Here is a 27,003-nt window from a genome sequence, read left to right as displayed (position 1 = left end):
CACCCGGGACAGGATGACCCCTGCAGCTGTACTGGGTGAGCTGGCAGCCCTGCCCAGCGCAGCCTCGTGGGCCCAAAAGTGGACGGCAGTCAGCAATGCGCCCTTGAGATGCTCAGTACTCGTATAATCGCGGGGCTCAACCCTTTTATCACAAGGAAACCAGAAGCATTAGCCGAGCCTGCTGTCAGAAGCATCACAATGGAGAGGAAGCAACCCCACTGAAAATAAAAAGCACTTTAAGTGCATGGTAAATAGACTGAGAAAAAAACAGTGTGGCAGATAAAGAAAATTCCTTTATTTGTAGATTTATATAAGCATAATATGAAGTTAGTAATCCTACTGCAGTCGCTTAAGTTAGTATCTAGGAATATCTGTAAGGAAGAGCAAATAACTTAATCTAAACTCATATCTTCCTCTTCGTCTTTCTTGTCCTTAGCGTCTCCTTCCTTTTGGTCTGACTTGACACTGTTCTGCATTGCTTTGGCAAAAGCTTCTACATCTAGAAATTAAACACACCAGTTATTTAACTTTGCGCTTTCTGGGACGGAGGTCATTGTCTACGCAAGGTTAAGCTTCGTTGCTGGGCAAGTCAACAGTTGCTTTACTAAGAATCTGTGACAGGGAAGAAAATTTTAACACTCATTCCATGCGACGCGCGTTTGGATCTCTCTGACACAGCCAGGAGTTTCTGCACTTTAACTGTGTGCACAGGCAGCCTAAGACCAGCATGGCTTCAGTAACGGGACAGATTGTAAAAGCTCATTAGAAAAAAAACCCTGATCCCCCTCCCCACAGCGCTAGGGACCCCTACTGCGTGCACTGAACGACTCCCACCAAACAAGGCATTCTCCTGAACAAGGTGGCTGTGACGGCTCCAGAGTCTTTTGCATCGCTATCAAGAAAACAATGCCAAGGCTGCTCAGCACACTGCTTTGCAGAACCCCAGCTTCTCTAAACACACATCTGCCATCCCCCTGTCTGCTGGGGAGCACCCGAGCCACTCGCCTGCTCGCTGTAGAAAGACCAGCGCAAGAGTCGGCTTCTGACAGTTACTCAGGAGCCAGTCATCACAGTCCACATTCAATGGCTGTGTGCAGTGCAAAAAAAAAAAAAAAACCACACAAACAACAACAACAACAAAAAAAAAACCCACCACCACCACACCATGTCATCATGTTCCCAACAGCACCAACACTTACCTCCTTTATTTGCTGCATCTACTGCCTCTGCGGGTAAGCCAAACTGACTCATTAGTGGGCCCAGCTGTCCTGAAGCTAAGGCAGCACTGAACATGCTCAATGCCTGTGAAGTGGAGTCAACAGCATCAAAAAAAAAAAAAAAGTTTGCATCCTGTTTCTCCAGCAGCAGGTGGCTACTGCGCAATCCTCGCATGGGAGAGCAGGCCTCTCAGGGCACGGTGACTGCAGGGCTGGCCTTTATAAACTACCGCACCACGGGCAGGCGCTACACCAGGCCCTGTGTGGGTTCCGCACTCGGGAACAATGTTTGCTCTTAACCAGCCTGGTGCCAGTAAGCACACGCTGCTAAGCCCTGCCAGCCTGAGCAGCACACCAAGCCGCAGCGGCATCACCCGTCAGTTTACTGCATGGACGTTTAAGTTTACTTACAAATTTTTATCTAATCTAGCTGCAGCTACTCTATCACATCACCAACTGAAACCATTCCTCGTTTCCAAGTCTTGTCTGCACAACAGGGTTGCCATAGTTTAAACTAAAAGCAGTTGTCTTTCTTAGCCACTGAAATTTTGCAAATTGACACATTTCAAGCCCATCAGTTTAGTTCGAATTGGCCTGTAATACACCAGCTTTCATCACAGAAACGACAGTTCTGGAAGCAAGTACTCCTGTTTCCAGAGGAACAAGGAATGTAGCGCTGTGAACACGAGCATCTCTTCCCTACGGGCACTTGAAAAGAAAGACCTTTAAAGAGACCGCTGACAAGGCGCTCTTTGACGGGGAATAACGAATGTGCTACTGCTTCTGTCATTTGCCAGAGAGCATTTACGATACAGAGAAAAGTAAAGCCCAGTTCCAAAAGAAAAAGTAAAAAACATTCTGATCTGCCCTTGAGTGACCGCAGGAAGGAAGAACTAGTGCTCCATTCAATCACATCCCTCCCCTTTCCACCTCTACTGAGCAATTTCCTACTCTGAACCGTGTCAGGAACCTGAAAAAGGGCAAGGCGAATCATGCCGCACGGGGGAGGAGGGAGGGAGAACCGCCGTGACAGCTCGGCACCTACCTGCTGAAACTGAGGCGATGTCAGGGTGTTCTGAATCTCTTCTGCAGTCTGAGGCAGAGACTCCCCTGAGGGAAGGTAAGGCATCAACCGTTCTTGAACTTCAGCATTGGCCAGGATGGGAGCCATTATCTCGGGAGTCAGAACAGTTGCCAGGTCAACTAGGAAGAAAATAAAAGGCATCCTGTTAGATCATGCACAAAATCCCGCGTTTTTGTCGTGCAAACCAAGTGATCTAGTCAGAGGAGTACTGAAACGTAGTTGGCACACCACTAGCATCCTTCCTCCCTCTCTGTTTTGGAGTGAGAATAAGACTCGAAGCAGCCAAGAACAGCACTCAAATGAAAAAAAGAACCAAACTGAGACCTTTCAAACCAATTTGGAACAGGACAGGACAGTAAAACAGCTCCCAAGGACTCCTGGATCCAACAGCTGTCTGGTCAGCACTGTTACCTTGCTGTCCTCCTGCTCCAGACGGCACATTCATAGTAGCTAAGATGTTCTGAAGGTCACTCAATTGAATGGGCTGGGTTGGGCTCGTGGCCGAGCTGGTTCCATTACCCGAACTCGGCACGGGGCTCGGACTGGTCACAGACGCAGCCGCAGGAACGGACGGGGCAGGCGTTACACGCGTAGAAGAAGTCGTGGAAGACGGCGTCACAGCAGCCGATTGGCTGCGAGAGCTGGAGGAGATAATTAGTACAATTAATTCCCTGCAAAAACAGCTTTGCCTCTTGTGTTTTGAAAAGCTTCCTGGCGAGCCCTTAGGATGTGAAGAGCTCCTACCCTCATTTTAAGGAGGTAATAAGCAGTCTTAATTCCCTCACATGTCCTGTCCAATAGGCCACTGTTCCTCCAACGGAAGTGGCAACTTTATGTTTCAAAAACACTACACACCCAGAGCAGAGGGGCGTCCTACCTTGACGATGAACTGCTGGTCGGGGGTCCCCCACTGCCAAGCAGACTGGCCAGCCCAGGACCTGTCAGCGCACCCAGCCCACCTTCCGTAAACATAAAAGAAAAACAGGTTTAGGAATTTGTTTCTTTGGGTTTTTTGCACCTCTCTGCTCTAGAGAGGTCACTCTTGTACCTGAAAGGCTTTATTTGCTAAAATAAAGGAGGAGGGGGTGAAAGAGCCCAGACCAACCCTCCCCACCCCATTCTGTAAATTAACAGCTCTCGTTTTCTGATCTTGCATCCCGATTAGAAAACTGCCTTAGAGAGTTCCATGTTTTAGAAATGACTCCATTTCTAGATGTACATAAGGACAAAATAACTTCAGTTTGTGCCATACATACATGATAATTGTAACACAGCCCTCTCCTCTTATCTACTGGTTCCCAAAAATCCAACTTTTCCCTACACTTTAAAGCCAAGGCCGTCAGCAGAAGATTGCAGAGACAGCCTTTGAGTCACCACCGTCGCCTCATACAGCTGAGTTTTGCAGCTTCAAACCTAACACAGAGATGCAGTGGCAGAAATTAGCCGAGTCCTTAAAACACTTCATAGGCAGAGCAAAGTACGGATAACCCCGCGCTCAAAGCGGAGCAGGGATCAGGAAATACAGCAGGAAACCAACACTGGGCCTTTGAGCCAGCTGCCACATGCACAGGAAATCAGAATGAGCCTCCTTCATCCACGCATCCCAACTACCAAGGGCTTATCGCAACGTCAAGAACGTCAGATGAGAAGAGCTGGGGAAAAGCCTGGCTTCTAGGTCCACTGGAGCCATCAGTGACCGACTGTCCCCCTGCAATTCCTTTGAGTGACACCAGCCAAACGCTCCGTTTACCACACGCTTCCCATCCAGCGGTTTCTTGTACCACATCTCACTAGATACATGTCCCTGCACCAGCACCTGCATTTATCACCCACCTTCTGGGAGCTATCTGCAAGCAGAGGACAGAATGACAGCGCTCCATCAGCAAACACGCGATTAACTGAAGCCGCAGAACGCCAGAGTTCAGAGCGAGCGCCAGCCAACAGCTCCTCCTCCCTGTAGGACCCACTCCTACGGAACCATGCCCCTAAAACTTACGCTCTTACCCAGGAGAAAGAAAGCTCCTTTGTTACAGGAGCTCTGCAACAAAGGCAGAGTCCTGAGAGATGCAAACCAGATGCAAAGGGACAAGACGCTACTGGGGGAAGAGATCCACAGAGATTCACCACAATCACTGTTTGCAGAGGCAAGCAGATGGTTTTCTTTACACGACTGTAGTGAGCTTCGTGTCAAGCTGTCTTATGGCTAGATGTAAAGGCAAAGAAAGAAGAGGTGCTGCGAAAAAGCGTTGAGAAGAGGAAGACAGTCTCAGGAGTCATGTGAAGCTTCAAGAAGGAAGATCTTTTCCAAACACATGCTAAAAAGCCAGAATCTTCCAAGACTAACATCAGATTTGCATCTGAACATCCCACCAACGTGAGATTTGCATCTGAAGCTAAAAAGACACAAGCTAGATCCATAAAAATGGACTTTCGAGCTTAACCAGAGAACCTCAGCCACTGCCACCTGCTAAGTGTTACTTTGTCTACTTCCATTCGAGGGTCTGACCTCTCAGGAAATGCTCCACTGGGATTGGAGCACGGACAGCGTTAAGGACAGACCACAGCGGGGACTCCAACGCACCTCTTACCCCCTCCAGGTAAACCTCGCGGTGATTCGAGCTCTCCCCAGCGTGGCCCAGGAGAGGAAGCCCTAACCTGAGCCCTACTCCTCTGACTAGAGAGTGCTGTGAGGTGGGGACGCTCCAGCCTTCCTCTTGAACACTTTCTACTTTGCACACAAATATTCACTGGATCAGAGACAACACGGGCAACTCCACAGCTCGGTAACTGGGACATTCACCAGGGATGAGTCCCTTGTTTCCAGTCCCTGCTCCAGTGAGTATTTAGGAGGAAGAGGAGGGGTGGAAAAAAGGAGGGGGAAAAAAAAAAAAAAAGCAGAAGATTCAGTGGAGCAAGGAGCAGAACTGACTTTCCTTGCAGATCAAGCCCTAAGTTCAGTGCTGTGTAGAGGTACCCTTCGTTTCCTGCATCTTTTTTTTTTTTTTTTTTGCCCCTTAGCTCATCTTTGAGGCAGGGCCTTGCTTTCTCACATGAAAGCAGCGCTATTCAACTCAATGGCACTACTTGAAAATATTGTCAGGTAAGATTTAACCTGGCAGGAGAAAATACCATTTTGGCATAAAGATATTAAAGCATTTTACCAAGTCCTCCTAAGCCCGTTGGTCCGATCAGCTGCATGAGCTGGTTATGGCTCATGTTTCCAAGAAGGCTTTGCAAGCCACCCTCACCTAAAAACAAAAACATTCTGAAACACAACATATTCACATAGGTTTTTTTTCACAGCACTCCGGCTCAAACAGCAGGAGATTAATTGGCATCACATTCTGTATGGAAAAAACAGTTCTCAAGTGTTTACTGATTCATGATGCTCATAAAAGATAAATGCAACTTGGCTTCATAAAGAGGTAAGACTCCAGAGAATCTACTGGAAACAAAGAGAGATCTCTTCTGGCAGTCTTAACTTTCAGCCTGCACCTACTGTAACAGCATAGCTTATTTTGCTAAAAGCAAGTTTACACTTCTGGTATTAACACTGTCCCCAGCTCACCCTCCACAGGTCTTTCTTCCTACGGAACTACAAGTGCTTATTCTAAAAATAAATTTTAAAAAAAGCCTCTCAGATGAAGGAGCAGAGAATGCACTGTACCTCCTAATGCCGAGAGCTCGTGGCCTCCACTTGCATTTCCACCCAAAGCACCAGGCATTGGTGGATTGTTGAGATACTCGTTCACTTTACGGCAGTGCTCTTCATCCTTGTCCGTCTTCGGCTCCTGCAAGAAAGTCACTCTTGGTACGAGTCAAACCAGAAGTATTTTGTGCCAAGACCTTTATTATTGACTTCCCACAAACCTGCATCCAGAAGAAGAGTCGTTTTGATCCTGCCTTGAACTTCAATACATACACACGGCCAGTAGTGCACTGAGGTACCCTCTTGAATTCACAGTCATCAGGAAAAATAATCAAATCCTGGAAAACGTGGTAGTAGGAACAAATGTTTGAGGAAATACATGAATATTCCTTTTAGCCTCTCAAAGACCTCTGCCCTCCTCCCCAAATCCTTCTTCCATCTGCTCCCCAGAGCAGAGAGGATTTGGAAGTGCAGGTCTCTCAGGCCACAGTGGCATTCTCGTCCTAATTTTTCTTGGAGACGCTCTTTCAGCCACGCCAGCGGAACAAGAACAAGACAGATCATAACTTAACGCCTCAGCACTGAAACACAAAGCCATACTCACATCTTCGACATTGCCCGAGGTCCTGTCCTTCCAGCAGAAGTGAATGAGGGAGTCATCAGTTTGCTGGATGTACACAAGGCCTTTTCTCTTGTCTGGGGTTACAGTGCTGCCTTTCAGGGACATCTTCCCTGCCCGAAATTCCACCAGGTATTTGCTTGAAGAGCCACGGGAGCCTGGGACCAGGCTCGGAAATAACGCACCTGAAGACATCCTGGAAAGGGAGAGAGCAGCAGATATGATGAGAAACCTTCCCATATTTGCTCTTCTCAATAACAAATTTCAATCTTTATCAAGTGAGTGCCACAACAGGAAACTGTCTCACTGCCTGCAGAATTTCAGGGTGACCCAGAAGAGCTAAAGCGGAACACAGGATGAAGTCAGGAGGCTCCACAGATCTCCACTAATAACCAGGAGCCTGTCTGCTAAGGTACCTGAAAACGAAACCACCGTCCCCCTGACGCTTCCTTCTTCGGTTCATGTCACGGTTGACAGGATCAGGGACGGTTTAATTGCAAGGAGCCCTACTGCAACGCTGATCTTCGGACTCCTGCTTCAGCATCCCAGCAGAGAACCGCAGGCCGCCCTCACAGCTCGGGGCCCCACCTCACCCACGGCAGCTTCCCGTCTCCCGAGGAAAGCGTTTCCCAGCCCGGCAGGTCGAGGCGTTCACGCCGGCGGGCCGGTCGGCCTGCATGACTTGGCAGTTGTTTCCAAGCTCGCAGGGCCGCTTACCCGCCCCCGCCCCCCGCGCCGGCCGATCCGAGCGCACCGCCGGCAGCGGCCGGTCAGACCCGGCACGGCCGCAGGGAGCCCGGCCCCAGCCCCTCGCACAGGCCTGAGGCGGAGCTGCCGGCCCGCTGGGCCAGCTCGACACCACAGCCCGGCCCAGGCCGCCCGCCCGCGACCGCTGCCGGCGCTCCCCGCCCCCGCGAAGGCCGCGATCTGCAGCCGGGCCCCCTGAGGCCGCCGCGCCGCGTCCCCCCAGGCCTTTCCCGGCAGGAGACGCCGCTCGCCCGCGCGGGCCGCAGCCGGCCCCGGGCCAGCTTCCAGCGACCGCTGAGGCAGGCGGTGGGCCGGGCCGGGCCGGGCCGGGCCGGGCCGGGGAGCCCGCACGGGAGCCAGCAGGGCCCGCCCGCCCCGCCGCCCTCGCTCCGGTGCCGGTACCGGTACCTGCCGCCGCCGCCCGCAGGCCCCGCACCGCTCCGCTCTTCCTGCCCCGCGCGCCGGAACCCCTCCCGCCGCGGGGCGGGGCATGGCAACACCGGCGCCCCTACGGCCCCGCGCGATTGGACGGCGCGGCCGTCAGTCAGGAGCGGCGGCCCCTGCTGTGTCACGGCGGCGGAAGATGGCGGCGCCCCGCCCGCCAAGCAGAGGCCGCAGACCGGCTCTTCTCCAAAACCACCTTTATTCCCATTTACAGCGTCACAGACCTGTACAGAGCACGGAGACGGGGGCGGCGGTTATTAAACATTACAAAAATAAATACATTTCACTGCAGCAACCAGGAGCCGGCGCAGGGCAGGAAGGGGCTTGGCCAAGGGGGCAGCAGGAGCACGCCGATCGCGGTGCAGGGCAGGTTACCGTCACAGAATATAAGTATTGCTTTATGGTGCGAACAGCCCAAATCTGGGGTGTTCCCAAGCCACCGGAGCTGCACCAGGTTCTTCCCAACAGCTGCCTCCCAGCACCACCCAACTGCAGAGAGGGGGGAAGAGCCTCGATGTCATTTTCTAAAAACATTTTTCGACAAAACAATTGACTGATAAATTAGTTTCAGTTATGAAATAGGAATAAATACTACTAATTAGTTCTGGCTTTTCTGAGTAATTCCTATCCTCATTAATCTGGGTACCCATAATTATATATAATTATATAAATGTCAGCTGTCTGAACAAGCTGCTCCCGATTTACAGTATGACACTGCCTCAAAGACACAAAGACAGAGGCTACACGGCAACCACAACGTCAATTTTTCACTTCCACTGCATTTTTTAGTAAAAGTCCACCCGCTCCCCTGCCCCAGCTCACACCCGGCCCCTCCGCCATCACGGCAGCGTGGGGCCCCGGCGCTGGGAGCACGGCGCCCGCAGCGCGTTCTCTCCCCCGCCGCCTCGCAGGCCGCCAACGCGACCGCCGCACCGCACGCCCTGGGCCTGCGCCGCCGTCACCCCACGCTTCCGACCCAGCGCGCCGCAGGGCAACGGGCTGCCAAGGAACCGAGTCCACCCACGGCTGGGAAAAAGCCTCGATGGCGAGGCCGGGCTGTTCAAAGCTCTGATTTAAATAATCTTCGTCTCATAAGCATCACGGTGAAAATTAAGAGCACAGCCCTGGAGCTGGCTGAACAAAGCCAGTCATCTCCAGCCATCCTCTTGCCCCACCAGCCAGCTGCCCTGGTACGAAAGTCTCACTTACAAAAATCTCTCTGTCACCACCTAGAGACCCACAGGGTATTAAGTATTTATTATAATTTCTTTCTAGATGGTTTCTCTACATAGCTGTATTAACATATACTAACACAGTTATCTTATATACAGTGTTTAATCGAGTTATAAAAGTGACATTCTTTCAAAAGGTGCAGTTATTAATGTCTTGACACGTAAACTAGTGAGGCGAGATCGGCATCGAAAATGAAAGTTCCAGAGCAACTGAAATGCAGCATTAGGAGTCCCATGGCTAGCCAAGCACAGACGTGTCAGCAGGGAGGGGAAACTATTTTGTAAGTGTTGTCAATGAAGAACAATAAATTAAAATAATGGATTTTCAACTAATCTGAAATTTTACTAAAAACTTTCCACTAAAGGAAGGGGAGAAGAGGGTAAAGACGTAACTAATGAAGTGTTCTTACTTTAGATATCTTCCCAGTTTCTTTTAAATCCCATGAAGATTCTATCCTGAAGTTTGGATTAAATATTGTTACAATTTTTTTCATGCTTTCACATAATGAGAAGAGTTTCAGTCTTTGAATTTAACTCATAACTCAGATGAGAGGGATGCTAACCCCGTACACTTCTTATAAACAAAGTATTTCTTTAGCAATTACCCTGCAGTTTTTCCATTCAGGCAATTTCTATTTATATGTATTGTTTTAAAAATACTACTCCAGCATTAAACATACCATTTAGCTTAAGCAAGTTTTGAACCCCCATGAGATGTTAAACTGGCTTAATACGCAAATCCTTTTACTCCTCACCTAACGACGGGTTCCCTACGCTGCTTGCAGCGAGTTTGGAAAAGGGGTCACAGTGCCTGGCACAGTTGTTTAAGTTCCCTTTTTCATAAAAAGTATCTTTATGCTGTCCCATATGGAGCAGCAGTGTCTTTTTAAAAGTCATGCGTCTATGCACCTTTTAGGAACAAATAAACCCTGCTGTCCGCACCGTATTACCAGCTCTGGCTTGTGAGTCCTAAAGACTTGCCATCAGCACGGAGTACGGCTTCTGGCAGCAGAACATGAGCAGTTTCAGATCAGGCCCTTACTTATTGCCTTGAATTTTTACAGCTTCTCTCATTTTTCCAAATTAGGACAACTGAATCTCCTAAAAAGTAACGTGAATCCAATCATTAGATGCTTGATTTGATACAAAAATATTTCTTCAACATATATGTTAATTTTCTTTTGCTTTTTAATCCTGTAGCTGGGAGAGCAGCACTTCAAAAGTCTCCTCTTTGGATGAAACCACGTACGTGTTTGGTTACCAATCAAGACCAGTTCATCCATGAATTCCTCAAGTTGCTGGTGTTTAACACTAGCAATTTCTGAATTACTGTAAGCTTCATGGCAGTGTAGCCACTCTCCATTTTTGCCTGGTTACTCAATTTAAAACTTTAATGAAAGAAGCAGCAATACTAGGATTACTTCTAATTACTGGACCTAATTTATCAAGCTTCTCTCCCCCCCTACGCCTGATGTATACTGCTTGAAATAAAATGAATGTGTCAATTCAGTAATTGATTATTTCCAGCATTATACGGCTTCGATGGTTTGATATGGAACAAATTCCCACTTTTTTGACAGCACGTGCTCACAGAAAACTTGTAATAGGTATAGCTCAGCCCTGCCAAAGCTTTAAATTGAATCTGCTTTTTCACAACATACAAAACAGACATGGCCTAATAATGAAAAACATGCAAACCAAAGCTTCCCCAAAATATGAACCTGTGTGGAAATACATACCAAAGTGCTTCCAAATAAAAGTTTAGTCTAGAAGCATACATAGTGCCAAAGCTGCCAAAGGTAGTGCAGAAGATTTACGCCTCCAAGTGGTAGCAAGCAATATATTGTACATTGTAACCACCTCTACATTCCTGCAGTTGCTTCCCAAGCTTCTCATCTTTTAAGAACAGCATTTGACTTCAGAAAAAGCACACTTTTTAATGCACCCTTCCCTTCTCCTATCATATGCTCTATGTAATTTTATCACAGGTACACAGTTTAATGCTCACAGTGTCCAAAGGTTGTGAAGACTCTGCAATAGACAACTACAGTTTGAGAAGCTCAGGTTGGTTTTTTGTTTCCTTGAGTCTCTGAATTATTGAGTCGTATTGAGAGAGGGGCCAGGAGCTCCAGCCCCACGTAGTGCTACATACCGTACGGAAGGTTCACATGCATCTCGTCATGGGGAGTATCAAGAGTACTAGATTTGATCCTGTTGGTACCATATTAGCTTTTCATCCCTGCTCAGAGTTCCAAAAACTTCAGATTCTTCACTATTGTACTAAGTAACAAGGATATTATCTCTATTTTATTTAAGTTACGTAGTTTTCAAGGATGTTATGTGCTCTATCAGATATAGCAGTATCTTCCTGACAAATAAACTAGGGGAAAAAAAATGAAGAACCAAAGGTCCCTTTGAAAATTAGTGAAAATATGATGATTTCAGGTGCAGTTTTATGGAAAGAATGCAACAGTACTTAAATATTTGGCAATCCAATGTTAGTGATAATTAAATCCTTGATTGTTGACCGATAGAATTTTTGTTAAAATTTACTTAGAAAAGCTGGTTTTTGCTATCAACAAAACCAGAGTAACTGGCTTGGAATGAAATCTAGTAACTAGATGTCCAGATGAGATGAGCAATTGGTTCCGTAATTTCAGTATATGTCTGGACAGTCTGAGAAATTTCTATCAAAATAGCCACCTGAGTACAGCCAATCTGAAGTCCCAGTGTATGGGTTAGTGCCTTGATGAAACCATCTGTAAAAAAAAAGAAAAAGGAAAGAAAGAATAAAATAAAAAAAGGAAACAAAGTGAACAGTTATTAATAGAGGGGGAAAAAAAGCAACTTTGCTTCTTTCACAAAACATTGTAAAAACACACTGGTATTTCTTGTCAAAAGAAAATTCACAGGAAATATTCTGAACATGAGAAATAATGCATTAAACTTCCTACACAGTTATCACCACCTTGCAAAGCATTTTTTTTAAATAAGAATTTTTATATCAAGTCAAGGAGAAGTATGAAATGGATTTTGAAGTTGCTGTCCTATTCCAAATAAAACAACCTTGATACTCTAGATTATATATTGACTATGTATATTAATTTTTCGTTTAAAAGAATGCGAAACCAGTTACACAATCCTTTTTGTGAACTTGTCCAAACAGAAAACAGTTTTGTTCTGTGGAGCTGGACTTTGCACAGAACATTAAAAGATGCTCACTTTTTAGTCACATTGACTGAAAACAATTTTCTGTTCTCTGGAAGAGGTTTTCAAAGGCATTAACTGGAATTAGTTTGTAGCTTCTCCTCCAGGCTTTGAAAATGCTTTCTCTTCTGAATTTAATGAAATCATGGGAGCATCCCAAGTTCTTGCCTTTGAAGGAAGCACCTGCAGTAACTGGCTGAGCATAGACTTGACTGCACAGCATTGTCATCTGTGAAAAGCAACCAGTGGGAGCAGGAGCCAAATCACACATTACTTCGCGATGCATTCTGTGACTGAGAAGTCACTTGAATACGCAAGGGAAAAAAACAGTTTCTGAAGTTTCCAAGCCAAGTCGTCCTAAGAGTGTGAGAACAAAAGTCCCTAGAGGGCCACAATGTCTTACTAAACTGCCAAAAGCTGGCCAGGAATTGGTTAATGGAGAGATGAGACTTAACATTCTATTTATCCTAACAAAAATAAGGTTTTAAAAAACAAAACAAAACAAATCCAACATTACCACAGTAGTTAATTATGACAGGTTTCAGCATTTAGTATTAGATAATTTCTCCAGGACAAAGTTATCAGCAATTTTGGCTTTCAGCTACATTATTTAATTGTTGACCCAGCAAATGCTTTATGTGACACTAGAAATTGTGCTGTCATGCAGGAAATCAAATACACACTGTCTTGAATAAAAAGCACACATTTCAAGCAGTCTACCAAACCATTCCGAGCATTAAACAAATGCCCAGCTTCTGTCCCCCTTACCGTGTGTGCCACTCCACTTCATCTTTTGCACGCTCCTTGCGAGCAGCTCTTTGTTTCTCTTCTAGTCTCTCTTTTTCTTTGCTAGCCACATCTAACAAACATTGCAAGAGAAATTGGTTAATTAGCAAAATAGCAACAAATGCAAAAAACCCACAGAAAAGACTGCAGAGAAATGAAATATAGTTCATTTAAGCGAGAGAAAGCATTTACTGTACACAATCTCACTGAACAATGAAAATCTCATGCAACAAAAAAAACTAAAACTGTCATTTCAGAAGAGCGGCTACTACACAGAGTCAAAACAGAAATTTTGGTGTTTTATCTATCAGAAACACAGAACTGAGACAGCAGGAAAGAACTTAGAGATGAGGCATAAGAGAGAGTGTGATTTTTTCACTATTTGGCCATGTGTTTTTTCTGACAAACACCAGAGCAATAGAGCATGTCTGTTCACCACACGTCTTTCAAAGTCCAGAGCAAGCGAGCACGTCTGCCAGTTCCCCCCAAGCTAACAAACATGCAAATACACTGTAACATAGGACAGCAGTCTTGGGATCCCCTTGGACACATCTGCTCTCCCAGACTTTTCTGAGAGAAAACAGACATCATACACAGTTCACAGCATGTTCATTGACACTGGATGACAAAGAGTTACAGCTGCTCTGGGAATGAGAAACTGAAGATGGTATTCCTGTATCAACCACCCTCCCTTCAGTCATCCTCAAAACTTACTAATGTGAAAATATTTCCTCCAGTAAACACATACCCATGTTTCCATTTTCCATATTTCTGATATCTGGACGTAGTCGACAGTCAGTGGGAGCTAATATTGCTTCCATGCCCTTTTCTAGCTCATTGAGACTCACAGCAAAACTGGTGAAATTGTACATCTTAAAAGCAAATTAAAGATAACATACAAGTTATTTTGGCAAAGTGGCACTGGGTACCCTATACTGAAAGGATACAATACAATTTCCAAGAAAAATTACCATGTCAAATCTTCTCCTACGGGCTACCCTGAAAGCAAGGTTAGGTTCATACAAAACTGTTTTTTTTGTTGGAGGGGAAGGACAAGGAAGGGTAGAAGGGGATGGAAATCACAGCTTTCATTTTTTAAGCAGTCTTTGCTTCAGAGAAATCAATAGATTTTTCCTCTATATCTGACATTTATCATCATATTTATGAAAAACCAAAAATAAAAAACCTCCACACCTAGAAGACCAAAAAGCCTTCTTGAAACTATTGAGGTTAATATCCAGCTGCCTAGTTACTGCATTCTTTTTGGAAGCCTGTCTTCCAACAGCAGGGTCAGCAGAAGGGAATGTGGATCCACACTTTAGCCCCTCCAAGTGTAGAGATCTCACATACAGGTTCACCTAAGGCACCAGATTCGCGCTGAAGCAGCTGCAGTCGAAGCATGCATCCTTCCTACCAACTTTGACACAGCAGTGATGCTCTCAGCACAGGAACGACGCAGAAGCTTGCTGTACTGTAATTTTACTGCTGCAGCAAGAACTGCCAGAGCTTGTCAATATGCATGCTAAGGACAGACACCCCAACAAGGTTTCACTTGAACATGACTCATGTTCCATTGGATAAGTCACTAGCAATAGCAATACACAAACTGATTGAAACAGTTACCTGTGATGAGTTTGGTGGCCTACAATTTATTCTCCAAAGCAATTTACTGCCTGGTATGAACTGCACCGTTTCTTGAACCTCTGGCATATCATCAGCCTCATCATTTTCGGATTTAATTACATCTTCACTCTGAAACAGAGGTAACATTTGGCAGGGGAGCAAAGGGAAATTAGACAGTTTCATCTAGAGTTCTACAGTGACTGTTGAAGAATCTGCTCAAATTTGAGATATTAAACACTCTCCTGTACTTCTGCCTCACCCCTCATGTTTGCTTTTCCTCACTCTGTATATCTAATTCAGATATATCAGGAGCAAAACATTATGATAAAAATGATTGTTTATCATTTTTATCATAACGTCTTGCTCCTGATATATCTGAATAGCCTCCCACCACCTATGTACAACTTGAATGTGCTTTAAAAAATTAACAATAGTAAGTTGATCTATTTCAGAAGTCTTTTCTCTAGCTTCCCTTCTATCACATGCCACAGCTTTATTTAACCTAACATGACTATTACTTCTTCAGGTTTAAATGAGCTAAAACTGCAATTTAAACTAGTTCCCTTAATGGCCTAAGAAAGATAAACAGGGCATGCCTGCTTCTGGATATTGCTTCATCATTTGCAAAAGATTTGCACGTGCAATTAAAAAAACAGATATGCCCTTGTTTCAGTCTGATTTCCTATGATCGAGATTCTAGTGACTATTATCACTCCCAATTTTCTCACTATGAAGACTGTGTACTTAACTTTATAAATACAGTGTCTTTCCTTCCAAGTTCCTGTCTTACCAGATGCACTGCTATTACACATATGTAAAATCAACTGCAGTATTCTTCAAGAGGCTGCTCTCAGAATGCGAGAGAATCTGACTGTTGTAGGACAGAGACAGCTACATTGTGGAATTTCAGAGGATTTCACCATGAGAAATCATTTAAAACCACAACCACCAGAAAGGAAGTTTGAGGCAATAACATTCTAGAGTGAGAGTATCACAGTTTTCCTCTCTCCCCTCGCTCCCACTCCCCCTTCTATTTTCTTTCTGCCCCCTCTGACATAGCTCATTTATTTTATTCAAAAATACCCTATTAAGTTAAACAGGGCCTGTTTTATATGCTAGGAAACAGCACCACATGGTTAAGAGTAATCTCAATCATTTGGTTTGAGTTTTCATTATTTTAAAAGACTCTTTTAGGCTACTTTCCATGTCAAGATCTGGTTTAATATTAGACAGTTCACCATCTAAATATAGATTCAACAGAAAGGAAGGAAAGAAAGTTGATGTTCATAAGATGAACAGAACTTTATTATGTTTAAAAAGAGAAGAAAAAAAAAAAAAACGTCAAAATATAAGCCTGTACCATGACAGAATGCAGAGCCAAAAGCAAGGCCAGTTGTTGCTCTAGGTTCTTGTGATGCGAATACTTTTAAATAAAAGTTTGAGCTTCTTAATGTTAAAAGTTATTAGCTTGTGTTTAAGTTATCATTTCAATGAGCAACCAGGTCTGCTAGTCCCTGTTGATATCAGGAAACCCAACAGTCTTCTGCTGCACCATACAACATCTTGCATTTTCCGTATAACACTGAGGCTTTGGCGGTAACTTCTGACAGTGCTTACATGTGATGAAAAAACGGCACGTTTCCAGACCCCTTTGTTGTCAAGACTGTCTACATCATAAATTCTAAAAGGTATAACTGACTTAAACATTTGGGTTTTGGGTTTTTGGGGGGTGTTTGTTTGTTTGTTGTTTTGGGGGGTTTGTTTTGTTTTGTTTTTTTTAAAGCCCAAAATTTTACACCTGGAGTTGGCAGCAGAGCCACTACTTTCCTCTTTCAAGGACTGGACAGCACCAGCTTGGGGGTTCATATTTGATAACTTCTCTTTGACAGATCTCTAGCAAACACCATTTCTACGAGCTCTCTTCAGTACCGGCAGCTCACGCTAAATTCTACGCAAGTTCAAAGTGCAATGCCTTCTCGTGGGACTAACACTGCCCACATCCGACCCCTACCAAAAGACAGACTGTTTTAACCTCCATTCACCACCACCTGACCATTTCTGTAAAGACGACGTTTTCCTTTCACTTCTTATATTTTTCAGTATCTTTTCTCCCTAAAAAATCCTTAACCTTACCGGCTTCAATTTCTTCTGCTCACCACCTCTCTTTTCATTCTTTTTGTACGTCTCATACGTAGTGGGATCAGTGCACCACAAGCATTCTGTCCACTTGCCATAGATCACGCACAGCTTCTTTCTGCTGCAGAGAAAGCAAAGGAGACTCAGCTTTTGCTTCTTATAAAGCCTTCTAAGCCAAGTCATGCAGATTCTGATCTATACTAAACACCCAGTTTCCTGCTTGGCTCTATTTTATGTTTCTTTGCAGATTTCTTAGAAGCTAGAGATTTGATAATTCAAAGAAATGATTCCAGCTTATTCCAGTCTTACTGGCATTCAGGCCAACAGAACACATCCTCATGACTCAGTCACATGCCTTTGCCACTGTTAAAACGAGCGTGGGTGCAATAAAGCCAGCAGTTTACAGTACAGAGACTCAGAGTTACAAAACAGGTTTGTGTTTGATTAACATTTTTCCTAATAACCATATGCTTATTATTTTAAACTGAAGACTGGAATTGTGACTGTACAACAGTGAAATCAGTTGCGACTACCCTGCATTTTGCCTGGATACCTTTATTTCCAAAGACTGGACTGGAGAATTTTTCTAACAATGCTCAAAATGATCCTCCTAGAATCAAGGGGTTTAATACTGACACAGAGAACAGAAATGGGTTACAATCTGCATTGCTAGCAACGTTGCAGTCCCATCAGTTGTGGTCACTATGCCAGCAAAAGAAATGCCACAGTGCTCAGAAGCAGAGAGACCAAGAGGGTTTTATCACTTACTTTTTGTCCTGAATGTATCCTTCTACTCTGTGAAGCTCTTTCCCAAACAGCCCACATGGTTTAAAATTAAGGACACATTTATCTCCAGTACTGTAGAGGAAATAAGTATATGCTTAAAGAAGTAAGCCCCTAAACACATTAGTAAGTTTACTTTTTTACCTTATTTAGCTTTTTCAATATAGTTACAGTTAGCTGGGGGTAGTTATTGATATATTTATTATTCTTTAACCACAGCTTATCGTCTGACCAGGACATTAAAAAAGGCACACAAATTTAAAAATTCCACAAAAAGGACAAAAAAAAACCCCAAAACAATGTGTACATGAAGACATCAGCCTGTGAAAGCCAACTGAAAACATGACCATACTTCTGAGGGTCATGTATATCTAAAATTTATCAAAAGTGCTAGGAATAAAACAGAATGCAGTGTTGCATGTTGCTTAACCATGAACACACTGCATTCCAGATCAATATCTATTTACAGCTAATTGTTATGAGAAATAACTTTTACCGATGTCCTACAAAAGAAAATCTAGTTAAGTGAATTCAAAAGTTCTCTAAACTGCATATCAAAAATTCTGAACTAAGTGTTTTACAAACATAAAGCAGCATTATATTTCAGCATCTTCCTCGCACCGAGATGTACACATATGTAAATAATCTCTCCCAGCGAGGTTTCAGGCCAAGTTCCTACGTCAAGCACAAAGCACAGAGAGACCATCCTGGGCCTCCTGTGCAAATAGAGGATACAGGATTGTAGATTTGATGCTATGAGAAGTATCAAAGCAGCAGCCCTGATGGATTAAAGCTCCTATTTATTGGCAGAAAAACATGGGCAGAAGTAATACAGCTTTCACAAAATTATCTCCCTCACCATTACAGGAAGCAATTTATTTTACATAAGGTAAAAAGTTTTTATATAGGCAGTTGGCAGAGCAATCAACATGCTCTAAGTTCACACTATCCTGCTCTGCAGTTGTTTTTCTGTGCTCTACTCTTAATTTAAGACATTCTCTCTCTATTTTCAAAACTGAAGAGTGCCAAATCACAATCAACATGATGGAGGTCCACTGCAAGCCTCCAACAACTATTCCATTTAATTGTTCTCGAGTTATTAATTTCTGTTCTCTGCCAACAGGGCTAAATTTGAACGGGTACCTCACAAATATGAAATCTTTGAATCCCCTAAGCCATCTAGCCTTGTGCCTTTTCAGTGATATTATTATGATACTAAGCCCAGCCCAACAAATAGTTTGCACTTGTCAGAGGAGGAAAAAAAAAAAAGCCACAAGATTTCAGACCTAAAAACCAAAGCTTCCTGTGTATCTGACAAAAATCAAAACTATCTGCTTGGCAACAACAGTGACGATGCAGCAGTCCCACAAGCCACCACTCAGTTTCATGACTGGCATTACCTGTGATTTACAATTTCTACCGTTCCGTATTGTTCTAACCACAGTTTACCAATAATTACATTATGTACACAACAGGTTGGATTTGTCCATGTGTAAGCTTCATTATGTCTGTAAAGAAAAACAGAGAAACAAAAAATTTTCTTGTGTTTAAGATGGAATGTAAGCCTGTTTCGAATTCTGTTCATGGCAGGGCAAAATATTTAGCACTCCTATGAACAGCCAGCAGTTAACTTCAAAACAGAAAAGAAACAGACTTTTCTTCATAGGCCAACAATGTGTTGTGCCTGAACATTAGTGCAATTAATAAAGTGATATCCCTTTTATTTTTCTTCCTCCTCACACAGCTGAAAGAGTAAGTTTTACAGTTGCTGTGCTTTTGATTACAAATTCCAGCCCAACATAAACAGCAGTCCAGGAATCCATCTTTTTCATTTGCACTTTTAAAGCTGTACGTGATAAAACATAACACTCACAGGAGAACCAGGCTGACAAACTAACATCTAATAGTGTCTTCTATGCAACTACTGCAGCAGCACTGCAAACTTCTTCCTAAAGCTCCTCTTGTAAATATCCATCATAATCTAGAAAGTACCTTTTTGTGATAAAAAAAAGCACTGAACATAAATATTTGAATCTTCTAGCAGAGAGCTTAGTCAGTACCAGTTCTGAAACAGGTCTGATATGAGGACACTCCTCCTTGAGGGCTGCTCAGACCAACCCACTTGAACAATTTTTCATTTTACAAACACTAAGCGGTAAAGACTTTTGAACCTGAAGAGCGTGACACGAGTCAGCAAACTGCATGAGTGGTTTGAACAAATATGCCCCAAGTTCCTACGTCAGTAGACGAGGCCTGCTCCAGTGTCACCGAAGGGAGTTTTGGCTGTGTGCGGTTTTGAGGGATTTTTGGTTGGGCATTTAACGCCAGCGGGACACGATAGCACTAGATTCAAGCTTTGTAAATGTGACGTTTTATAATCCAATTTATTACTCAATTCCATTATTTTCCTAAAGACTTATGAAGAAGGAAAAGTCCTAGAATTGAATAATCTTCTACTTAGTTACATTTTAGTTTTAATATTTTGTGAAAAGCTTTAAAGGGATTCTAAATCCTTAAAAGACATTATTCTGAAAGTGGTCAAAATGTTAAACAATCAGATTCCTATTATCACCAGGCTCAGCAGTGTCAAAGCCATCTGTTCTCACTTATCTTTCCGTCCTGTTAGAAGAAATGCTGAAGTTACCTGCTTGGCAATCAATCCATCTGAGGAAACCTTGCAAACTCTGTTTTAATATAAAAAAATACAGAAACAAGCAGCGTCCTCTTTGTAAGAAATGCCTTGTACTTTACTTCCAGTTAAGTATGGAGAGAACACTCCTATTTAATGTTTCCAACTGGTCTGTCATTTTCCAGTACAGAGAAAAAACCTGATTGAAGTCTGACTATTTTCCACGGCAAGTTGTCTCCAAGCATACTTTAGAACAATGACTACTCTTCAAGCGGGGAAAAAAAATACCAACCGCCCCCCAAATTCATCCTACCAGCCTTAGCACACATTTTTATTCACGAACTACTTGACACCAAAAGCTGTATAGCATAAAACAAAACACAAGACACTCATGGCCAGTGTGGAGAAACTGAAACACTTCTTTGTGCTGGAAAAGCGAGGAAGAAGTGTGTTTTCTGATGCATGTTTTGAAAACACAGTCATAGTTAACATAAACGCAGCACTTAACATCAACTTGCAATTTTGCTTCCCAAACAGTTACTTGTCCACTCAGACTACTCAAACCAACAGAATGGTACGAATCACAACACCGAGAGGCTCAAAATTTGATTTCAACTTCTGCTGCTAACTTGAAGCGATTATTGAAAACCAATTATTTTATCATTTATACTCCAGTTTAAATCTGTGCCCTGTAATTTGGTTAGGCAGAACAAGAATTTTAATATTCTTCTAAACAGTCGCTCTCTCTCCAACATCAAACTTTATTTTTCTCAAGTCTGCCTTCTACACTAACATTCATAGTGCTTTCTACATGTAGAAGAAATTTCCTCTATTTCCATCACCATTTATATCCAAAACCAGTTCATACTTTTATAAGCTTTGGAAGGTTAGATGCTGACAGCTCGACAAATAAACTATACTTCCAAAAGTAACTACAGGAAAAGTCAACGCTTGATATGGCAGGCAAGTTGACTGTTTATTGAAACCAAATGTCTAGAAGTTTCATAAGCAGATATTTCAAAACAATCTCAAAGTTAGGTCTGAGGAAAGCTTTTCTAAAAGCACCTTTAAGTGTTCAATTGCAAAAGGCTTTTTCTGCAACTATTATCTAGTGCATCCTTGTGTCCTACCTGGGAAGGCTCAAGAGTCCTTGTGCCACCAGGGCACAAACCAACTTACGGGAAGTCACGTAATGTATAGAGATATACACAATTAGAGACAAGCCTGGGAGTAATCTGGAGAGGCATTCTTGATTGTAATAGGAAGGAGATTGTACACAGGAAGTGTTAAACAGGTGACAGGACAATCCTGACAAGTCCCTCATGTTCCCTTGTCACACAGAACAGCTCTTCTGAAGATGCAGTTCATTCCACACAAACACATGCACACAAACAGCCAAAACTAACAACAATATTTAAAAGCAAGAGGAGTTTCAATAGCCCAGTAATAGAATTTTATCTCTCTATTTAAATTTTACATGCCTTCACAGAACTAGCTTTCAGTAGCATTCAGTAGTTTTTAAGAAATGCTGATTTTCGTAGTGGAAAAACCGGGTGAAATCACTACAGATATGCAAGTATGGCATAATTTAAAAAACAAAAAAAAAAACAAAAAAAACCCAAAAAAAAAAAAACCCAAAAAAAAAACCAGCCCTGAAATTAAGCAGTGAAAATTAACTTGTAAATAAACTCTTACAACCTCTTCAGCCAGAGATTTTTAGATAATCACCTATGAAAAGCCAATAGAATGATTACCACCTATCTTTTTATTCAAGTAAATGTTAAGTTGATAACATAAAAAAGGCATTTACTTCTCATACTCACTTCAGAAGCTCCAAAGTAATTGTTCCCCGAGGCTCCGCTTCTATACTCTTTCCCCAGAATTTTAGTTTGGGATAGATTGATCCATGAAAAATAAAGTCGTTATTGAGGCCTTCAGAATAAAATGCACTAATAGGCGGGTGGTGGCTGACTTGCTCAGATATAAATCTAAATCCTAAATCCTCCCTAGCAACAACAAAAAAGAGCATTAAACAATAAACTTTTTTTTAAAAAATGTTACAAGAGTTACTTGATACTTCAAAAAAGTTATAAGGATTTTTTAGATTAAACTGAGGGCAAGACTTCTCACTTTCTAGTCCCATGACACATTTACAATTAATGGAATGAAAGAAATTGCACTCTGAACACCTTCCCTTCATACCCAGAAACCCACATCCAAACACCTAAATGACTTTCTACCAGAAACACATTTGAAGAAGTTTCACTGAAATAACTTTTGAAAATACTGCAACTCTTTGGGCAGCATTAGAAGGTCTGACTGAAAATTCTTTTCTCCACCGCATACATATCACCCAGTTACTTCAGCAAGCTGGAAGTCCTTCAGACTACTCTATCTGACATGATCAGTGAACCACTATTTAAATTAATTAATAGTCTTTGGTTAGGAAATGTCTTTAGGGGAAGAACATAGACCATTTTTTCTCTGAATAATTCAAAGAATACTCTGCCAAAACTTAGAAATAAAATTATTAGCTTTATAACAGCTTCTCAAAAATTTTGAAATAGTTTGGGGAAAAGAATTTTGGCTAATACTCTGAAATATGTTTTAGTAGATTTGTATTTATTTCACTGAATAAACAACCAAGCTAGTATGAGAGTCTGCTAACTCAAGTACACAAATAGCCCCCGCTGCCAATTTGAAGTAATTATTACCTGGTTAATTCATAGGTTTCTCCTAACAGCGGGTTAAACGGCTTGCCAGTTCTCTCCCACTGAGAAGCTACAGCAGAAACTGCAAAGGCAGCTACAGCCTGTAAGTAAATTAAGAACATATTGTTATAAGAACAGTACATTAAAACTCTAGGTTGAATATATTTGCTGCACATTACAATATTTCATTATTCTTCCAAAAAGAAAGTGCTATATATTGCTTAAGGCCAAAACATTTGTAAGCCATAGGATAAGTGATATAGAAGTGAGGAAATATAAGGAGTTAATAAGAATCTCTTTTCCAAAAGGAATTATTTTCTGCAGTAAATTTTGTCAGGTTACACTCTGCTCCATGGCTCTTCCACCTACCTCCAAGAGGACAGCCTGTTTTTTTTAAATCTACTTTTCTCCTGTTTTGACTGTCCTCCACGCTCAGCTCACTGGGAACAGTCTTGCTTTTTCTCTTGTCAGGCAAGCATTACTTCTGACACAGAAGAGATTCCTTGAATTATACCAGCAGGTACAAAGGACACTTAAAAGGACCTGCCAGCTGATAAGCAGGGGTATGTACTATACAAACACATAATATACAAACACACAAGATATACATTCCAGTTTCACTTAAGTAAAAAAAGAGCTATGAGCAATACCAGCATAACCTAATGGACACAGGCCTGGTTTCACCATATTTAGTTCCTTTTTGTGAGACCAGCCAGGTACTATATTCTACTCCAAACAACAACCAGATTTAGAGTAAAGAGCGATAAAGCTTGTCTGTCACAACAGTTTTTCAACCAGTAACTTAAAAATCATGGAGAAACTCAACAAATCAGTTTAGGGTGACTTAAAGCCAAGGTCTCATCTTCACAACACATAAAACCACGAAAACAGTCACGGTTAAAGCAGTCCTGAAAAGGGTTGAGGTCCTTGGGCATTGGCAGTTGTGGTACTCCGCTGCACTAAACTTTTGGCTCAAACTCTGTGCACAGCACCAAGTGTGAAAGTGCCACAGATACCTGGTACAGCCACTATGAAACAAGAAACTTGTCTACATAGGCAAATATGGGCATTCTTATGAAGAGTTCTACCAGAAGGTGGTAGCTGTTATGTACCTGCATTCTTTCCAGGGGGTCTGCATGACTACAAGCCTTATTAATGAGGTATATATGTTCCATATATTCTGTTATCCGTTGAAGGAAACTCAATGGCTCGTTGAAGACAATAGGCATCGTAATCTTAGACAGCTCCTAGGTAACAAAAGGAGAAGTTAATTTCTTAGACACAACACTAAGTTAACAACTGACAACAGCAAGAATTTTGAGAATAAGTTGTGGGTTAGTTTATTCATAACATTCTTCAAAAGACATTTGGCAAGCCTCTAGTAGACCTCTAAGTGCTACAGCTGAATGGGGCTAGAGGCACTGCAGAACCCTACTAGCAATCTGAAAAAACAAACAGCTTCACAAATTCATCCAGCTAGTCTAGTAAATTCAAGAAAAAAATGTCACCTTCTGTTCTCTGGTCTACGTAAAACAGAAAAGGTTAAAATTTCCACAGATAGCAGCAATAATGTGCCAAGCAGCCCATTACTGATATTTAAGTACCATGCATCAAACAATTTTTACTATCTTTTTAATGGCTTTAGTCTAACTCTTAGAGGACAGCATCAGAAATGCCAATCCACATGCTCCAACAGCTAAAGTAAGTGAGGAAATAGTAGCATTTCTAAATGAATATTGAGATTTAGAGTGCTGCAGTTTAAGATTATATTCTCTACAGAAAAAAAATGCAAAATGCACCAGGTATTATTCTGTTTCTTAAGGCTTAAGCAATAAAATGAACCAGTTGAAGTCAGGAGATCTCACATCAGCATATTTCATCCAAGCTAACTTACCAGTCCAATGCATTTTTTTAAAATGCTCCACACACTAAAATCACTTCTAGAAAACATTGGGGCAGGTAATGATGTCCTGTAATTGGAAAAAAAAACACCGGTCATTATTAACCCCTTAAACAACACGACCTTTTCATTTGCAGGCACTGAAGTAATTTATAAAGCAAGCAAAGCATTAACCTAGAGTCGACACAGGAAGCAGGCAAGTGAAATGTCTTTTCAGTTCCAGAGAATTAACCTCTTCCAGTGAGAACAGTAATGCCCCAAAAGATGATAAGCCAGCACGTACTCACTGCTCATTTACTGCGTAGTACTATGTGTTTACCTGTGTCTCTTAATTCCATTTTCTTGGATCTCTGTCTCCCCATTATGCTTTCCAGTCCTATTGCTTTGGTGTGGATCTAGATCAAGCATTTCTGGAACTTTATGATTTGCTTCTGAAAAGTCTCCCGAAGAATTGTCAGAATCAAAGCCTATATAAAAACCATAAGGCAACAGTTTGCTTAGGAACCTTACTATGCCACGGAGCGCTACTCACATTTTGTAACTCTCACAGCATAAGTACACTCATACCAGGTTATTTTAAAGGATATCAGAGTGAAAACCCTTTATTAAGTGGCATAATTTCCAAGAGTATTCAGAGCTAAGTACTGCATTAGAATCAAGCATTCTCAACTAATTTTTCATGCTGCTGAATATAAAACCAATTTAGAATCTTAGAAGTTCTTCAGTAGCTCCTAATCAGATTAGTTTTAATGTCTCTTCTTCAGAGCTGCAGTGTGATTACAGTAATTTTGTTCAGTTACGTAGTTTTCCTCAAAGACCTTAAAAGAAAAATTAACTTAGCCTACGTATACTGCTAACAGACAAGGAAGAAAAGAAAAAAAAAAAAAAAAAAAAAAAAAAAAAAAAGAGAAAAGGGCCATTTCACAATCCAGTGGCAAACATCCAGACTACCAGAGTGCAGAGATGTAGGATATCTAACTTGGCATCCCTGTGTGCAAACCACGTGACACCTCCCCAGCGGTTACAGCCAGAACCTGCGGACACCAAGATGAATCATTCCCTGAGCTCTACGAACAACCCAAAGCATGACCTCTGTCATTAACTTTTTGAAAACAGAGTGTATCTATCATACGTAGCACTTCAACTTTGCTTTTTGTTAACAACTGCGAAAGGGTGCTTTATTTTATCAGAGCAATCCATGCAAGGCACACAGGCAGACACAAAAAGCTGCATTTTTTCAGGGATCAAGACCGTGACAATAACATTCAAAACTGCACACGGAAGTACCACCGATACGATCTCGTCTGGCGAACAGCAGGTGTAATGGGTGATGTCATGTATTAAAATATCTCCTACATTTTGATGTCACAAGCATGTAATTATACGGCAATAACCACGCCTTAGCAACGTTAGCACTTAACCGGAAAGTGCAATAGTCGTAAATATATGCAGGTCATTAAAATGAAGACAACCCTGAAACACCTGTCTTAAAAAAACAAACCACACATGCCTATCTTCAGTCAACCCACAACGAAATATTGATAATTTCAACGTGGCATTTCCAGCTACATATTAGCTTTTTTTGAAACCTGTTACAGTACAAGAACATGGAAAAGGCAAGTGTTGTAGGGCATAGCAAAATAACTTATTATTTTGACTGATGAAATTGGAAAAAACAGATGAGTTTTCAGGTACACGTGCTCTCGCTCAGATAGCTGACCAAGCACACGCAGCACAACGAACAGCATCACATTTAACGGACGCTTCAATGAGGTAAGCACACCTAAACGTGAAAGTAAAACTTCATAACAGGAATAGTCAACTGGCTTACAGGGGAATAGTTACGAAAAACGTTACTGGAATTATAGTCTTTACACTGTACCCGAGACCTTGCAAATCCTATCAAATGTTCATTGTTTTCATCCACACTAGTCCTTCTGTTTCTCCATGATTCAGAACTGTTTTGTCCTGCTCCTGTACAGCGCAATGGCAATTTAGATTCAGGTACATAGATTATTTATGGACAACAATATGTCATTGGTAAGTAAATAAATGCCAATTCAAACAGGTGTCTTGCATACAAACAAGAAAAATTAAAACCCTGCTCCAGAAAAATAAGATATATCAGAAGTGTAAAGTCTGCTTTGTTAGAGTGCACCTCCACCTAATTACTTTAAAAAACATAACAAAACCAACCAAAAAATCCTCACTGGGGTACGCAGCTAGGCTTTCAACT

General features: G+C 42.3%; 2 protein-coding genes across 10 annotated transcripts in view; both read right to left on the bottom strand.

The window, feature by feature from the left end:
* Positions 1-273: 273 nt before the first annotated feature.
* On the bottom strand, positions 274-7,844 carry ADRM1 (ADRM1 26S proteasome ubiquitin receptor). 4 transcript variants are annotated; one of them, XM_086760766.1, is made up of 10 exons: positions 7,725-7,844; positions 6,555-6,765; positions 6,172-6,288; positions 5,969-6,092; positions 5,463-5,549; positions 3,179-3,260; positions 2,713-2,942; positions 2,263-2,420; positions 1,200-1,302; positions 274-499 (listed from the first exon to the last, which is right to left on the bottom strand). In XM_086760766.1, exons 2-10 carry the CDS (start codon positions 6,762-6,764, stop codon positions 393-395), a joined length of 1,218 nt encoding a protein of 405 aa, XP_086616892.1. In that variant the 5' UTR covers position 6,765; positions 7,725-7,844; the 3' UTR covers positions 274-392. The 4 variants fall into 4 exon arrangements, with proteins under 4 accessions (XP_086616892.1, XP_086616894.1, XP_086616891.1 ...); XM_086760768.1 differs by having other exon boundaries at positions 7,729-7,823; XM_086760765.1 differs by lacking the exon at positions 7,725-7,844 and adding an exon at positions 6,986-7,264.
* A 96-nt stretch (positions 7,845-7,940) lies between these two features.
* Positions 7,941-27,003, bottom strand: part of OSBPL2 (oxysterol binding protein like 2) — a 37,554-nt gene continuing 18,491 nt past the window's right edge. For all 6 annotated transcript variants that reach the window (XM_086760611.1, XM_086760616.1, XM_086760615.1 and 3 more), the window contains 12 exons: positions 25,087-25,234; positions 24,762-24,837; positions 23,980-24,114; positions 22,871-22,968; positions 21,980-22,162; positions 18,928-19,035; positions 17,513-17,602; positions 16,742-16,865; positions 14,609-14,737; positions 13,734-13,857; positions 12,968-13,058; positions 7,941-11,751 (listed from right to left, as the gene is read on the bottom strand). In XM_086760611.1, the coding sequence (XP_086616737.1) occupies positions 11,649-11,751; positions 12,968-13,058; positions 13,734-13,857; positions 14,609-14,737; positions 16,742-16,865; positions 17,513-17,602; positions 18,928-19,035; positions 21,980-22,162; positions 22,871-22,968; positions 23,980-24,114; positions 24,762-24,837; positions 25,087-25,234 (1,409 nt within the window). In that variant the 3' untranslated portion in view covers positions 7,941-11,648. The remainder of the gene's footprint in view (positions 11,752-12,967; positions 13,059-13,733; positions 13,858-14,608; positions 14,738-16,741; positions 16,866-17,512; positions 17,603-18,927; positions 19,036-21,979; positions 22,163-22,870; positions 22,969-23,979; positions 24,115-24,761; positions 24,838-25,086; positions 25,235-27,003) is intronic.

This window comes from Chlamydotis macqueenii, chromosome 16 (genome assembly GCF_036417535.1).
Source record: "Chlamydotis macqueenii isolate bChlMac1 chromosome 16, bChlMac1.mat, whole genome shotgun sequence".
Classification (NCBI taxonomy): domain Eukaryota; kingdom Metazoa; phylum Chordata; class Aves; order Otidiformes; family Otididae; genus Chlamydotis; species Chlamydotis macqueenii.
This window is presented reverse-complemented; position numbering and strand designations above follow the sequence as displayed.

Bases quoted from the DNA above. Each gene is read 5' to 3' on its own strand.
- ADRM1 (XM_086760768.1), bottom strand. From the start codon at position 7,808: ATGCCCCGCCCCGCGGCGGGAGGGGTTCCGGCGCGCGGGGCAGGAAGA. The intron at 5,550-5,968 runs GTACAGTGCATT...TTTTGTTTTTAG, and splicing joins CGAGCTCTCGGCATTAGGAG to GTGAGGGTGGCTTGCAAAGC. The intron at 3,261-5,462 runs GTAAAATGCTTT...TGTTTACGGAAG, and splicing joins AACGGGCTTAGGAGGACTTG to GTGGGCTGGGTGCGCTGACA.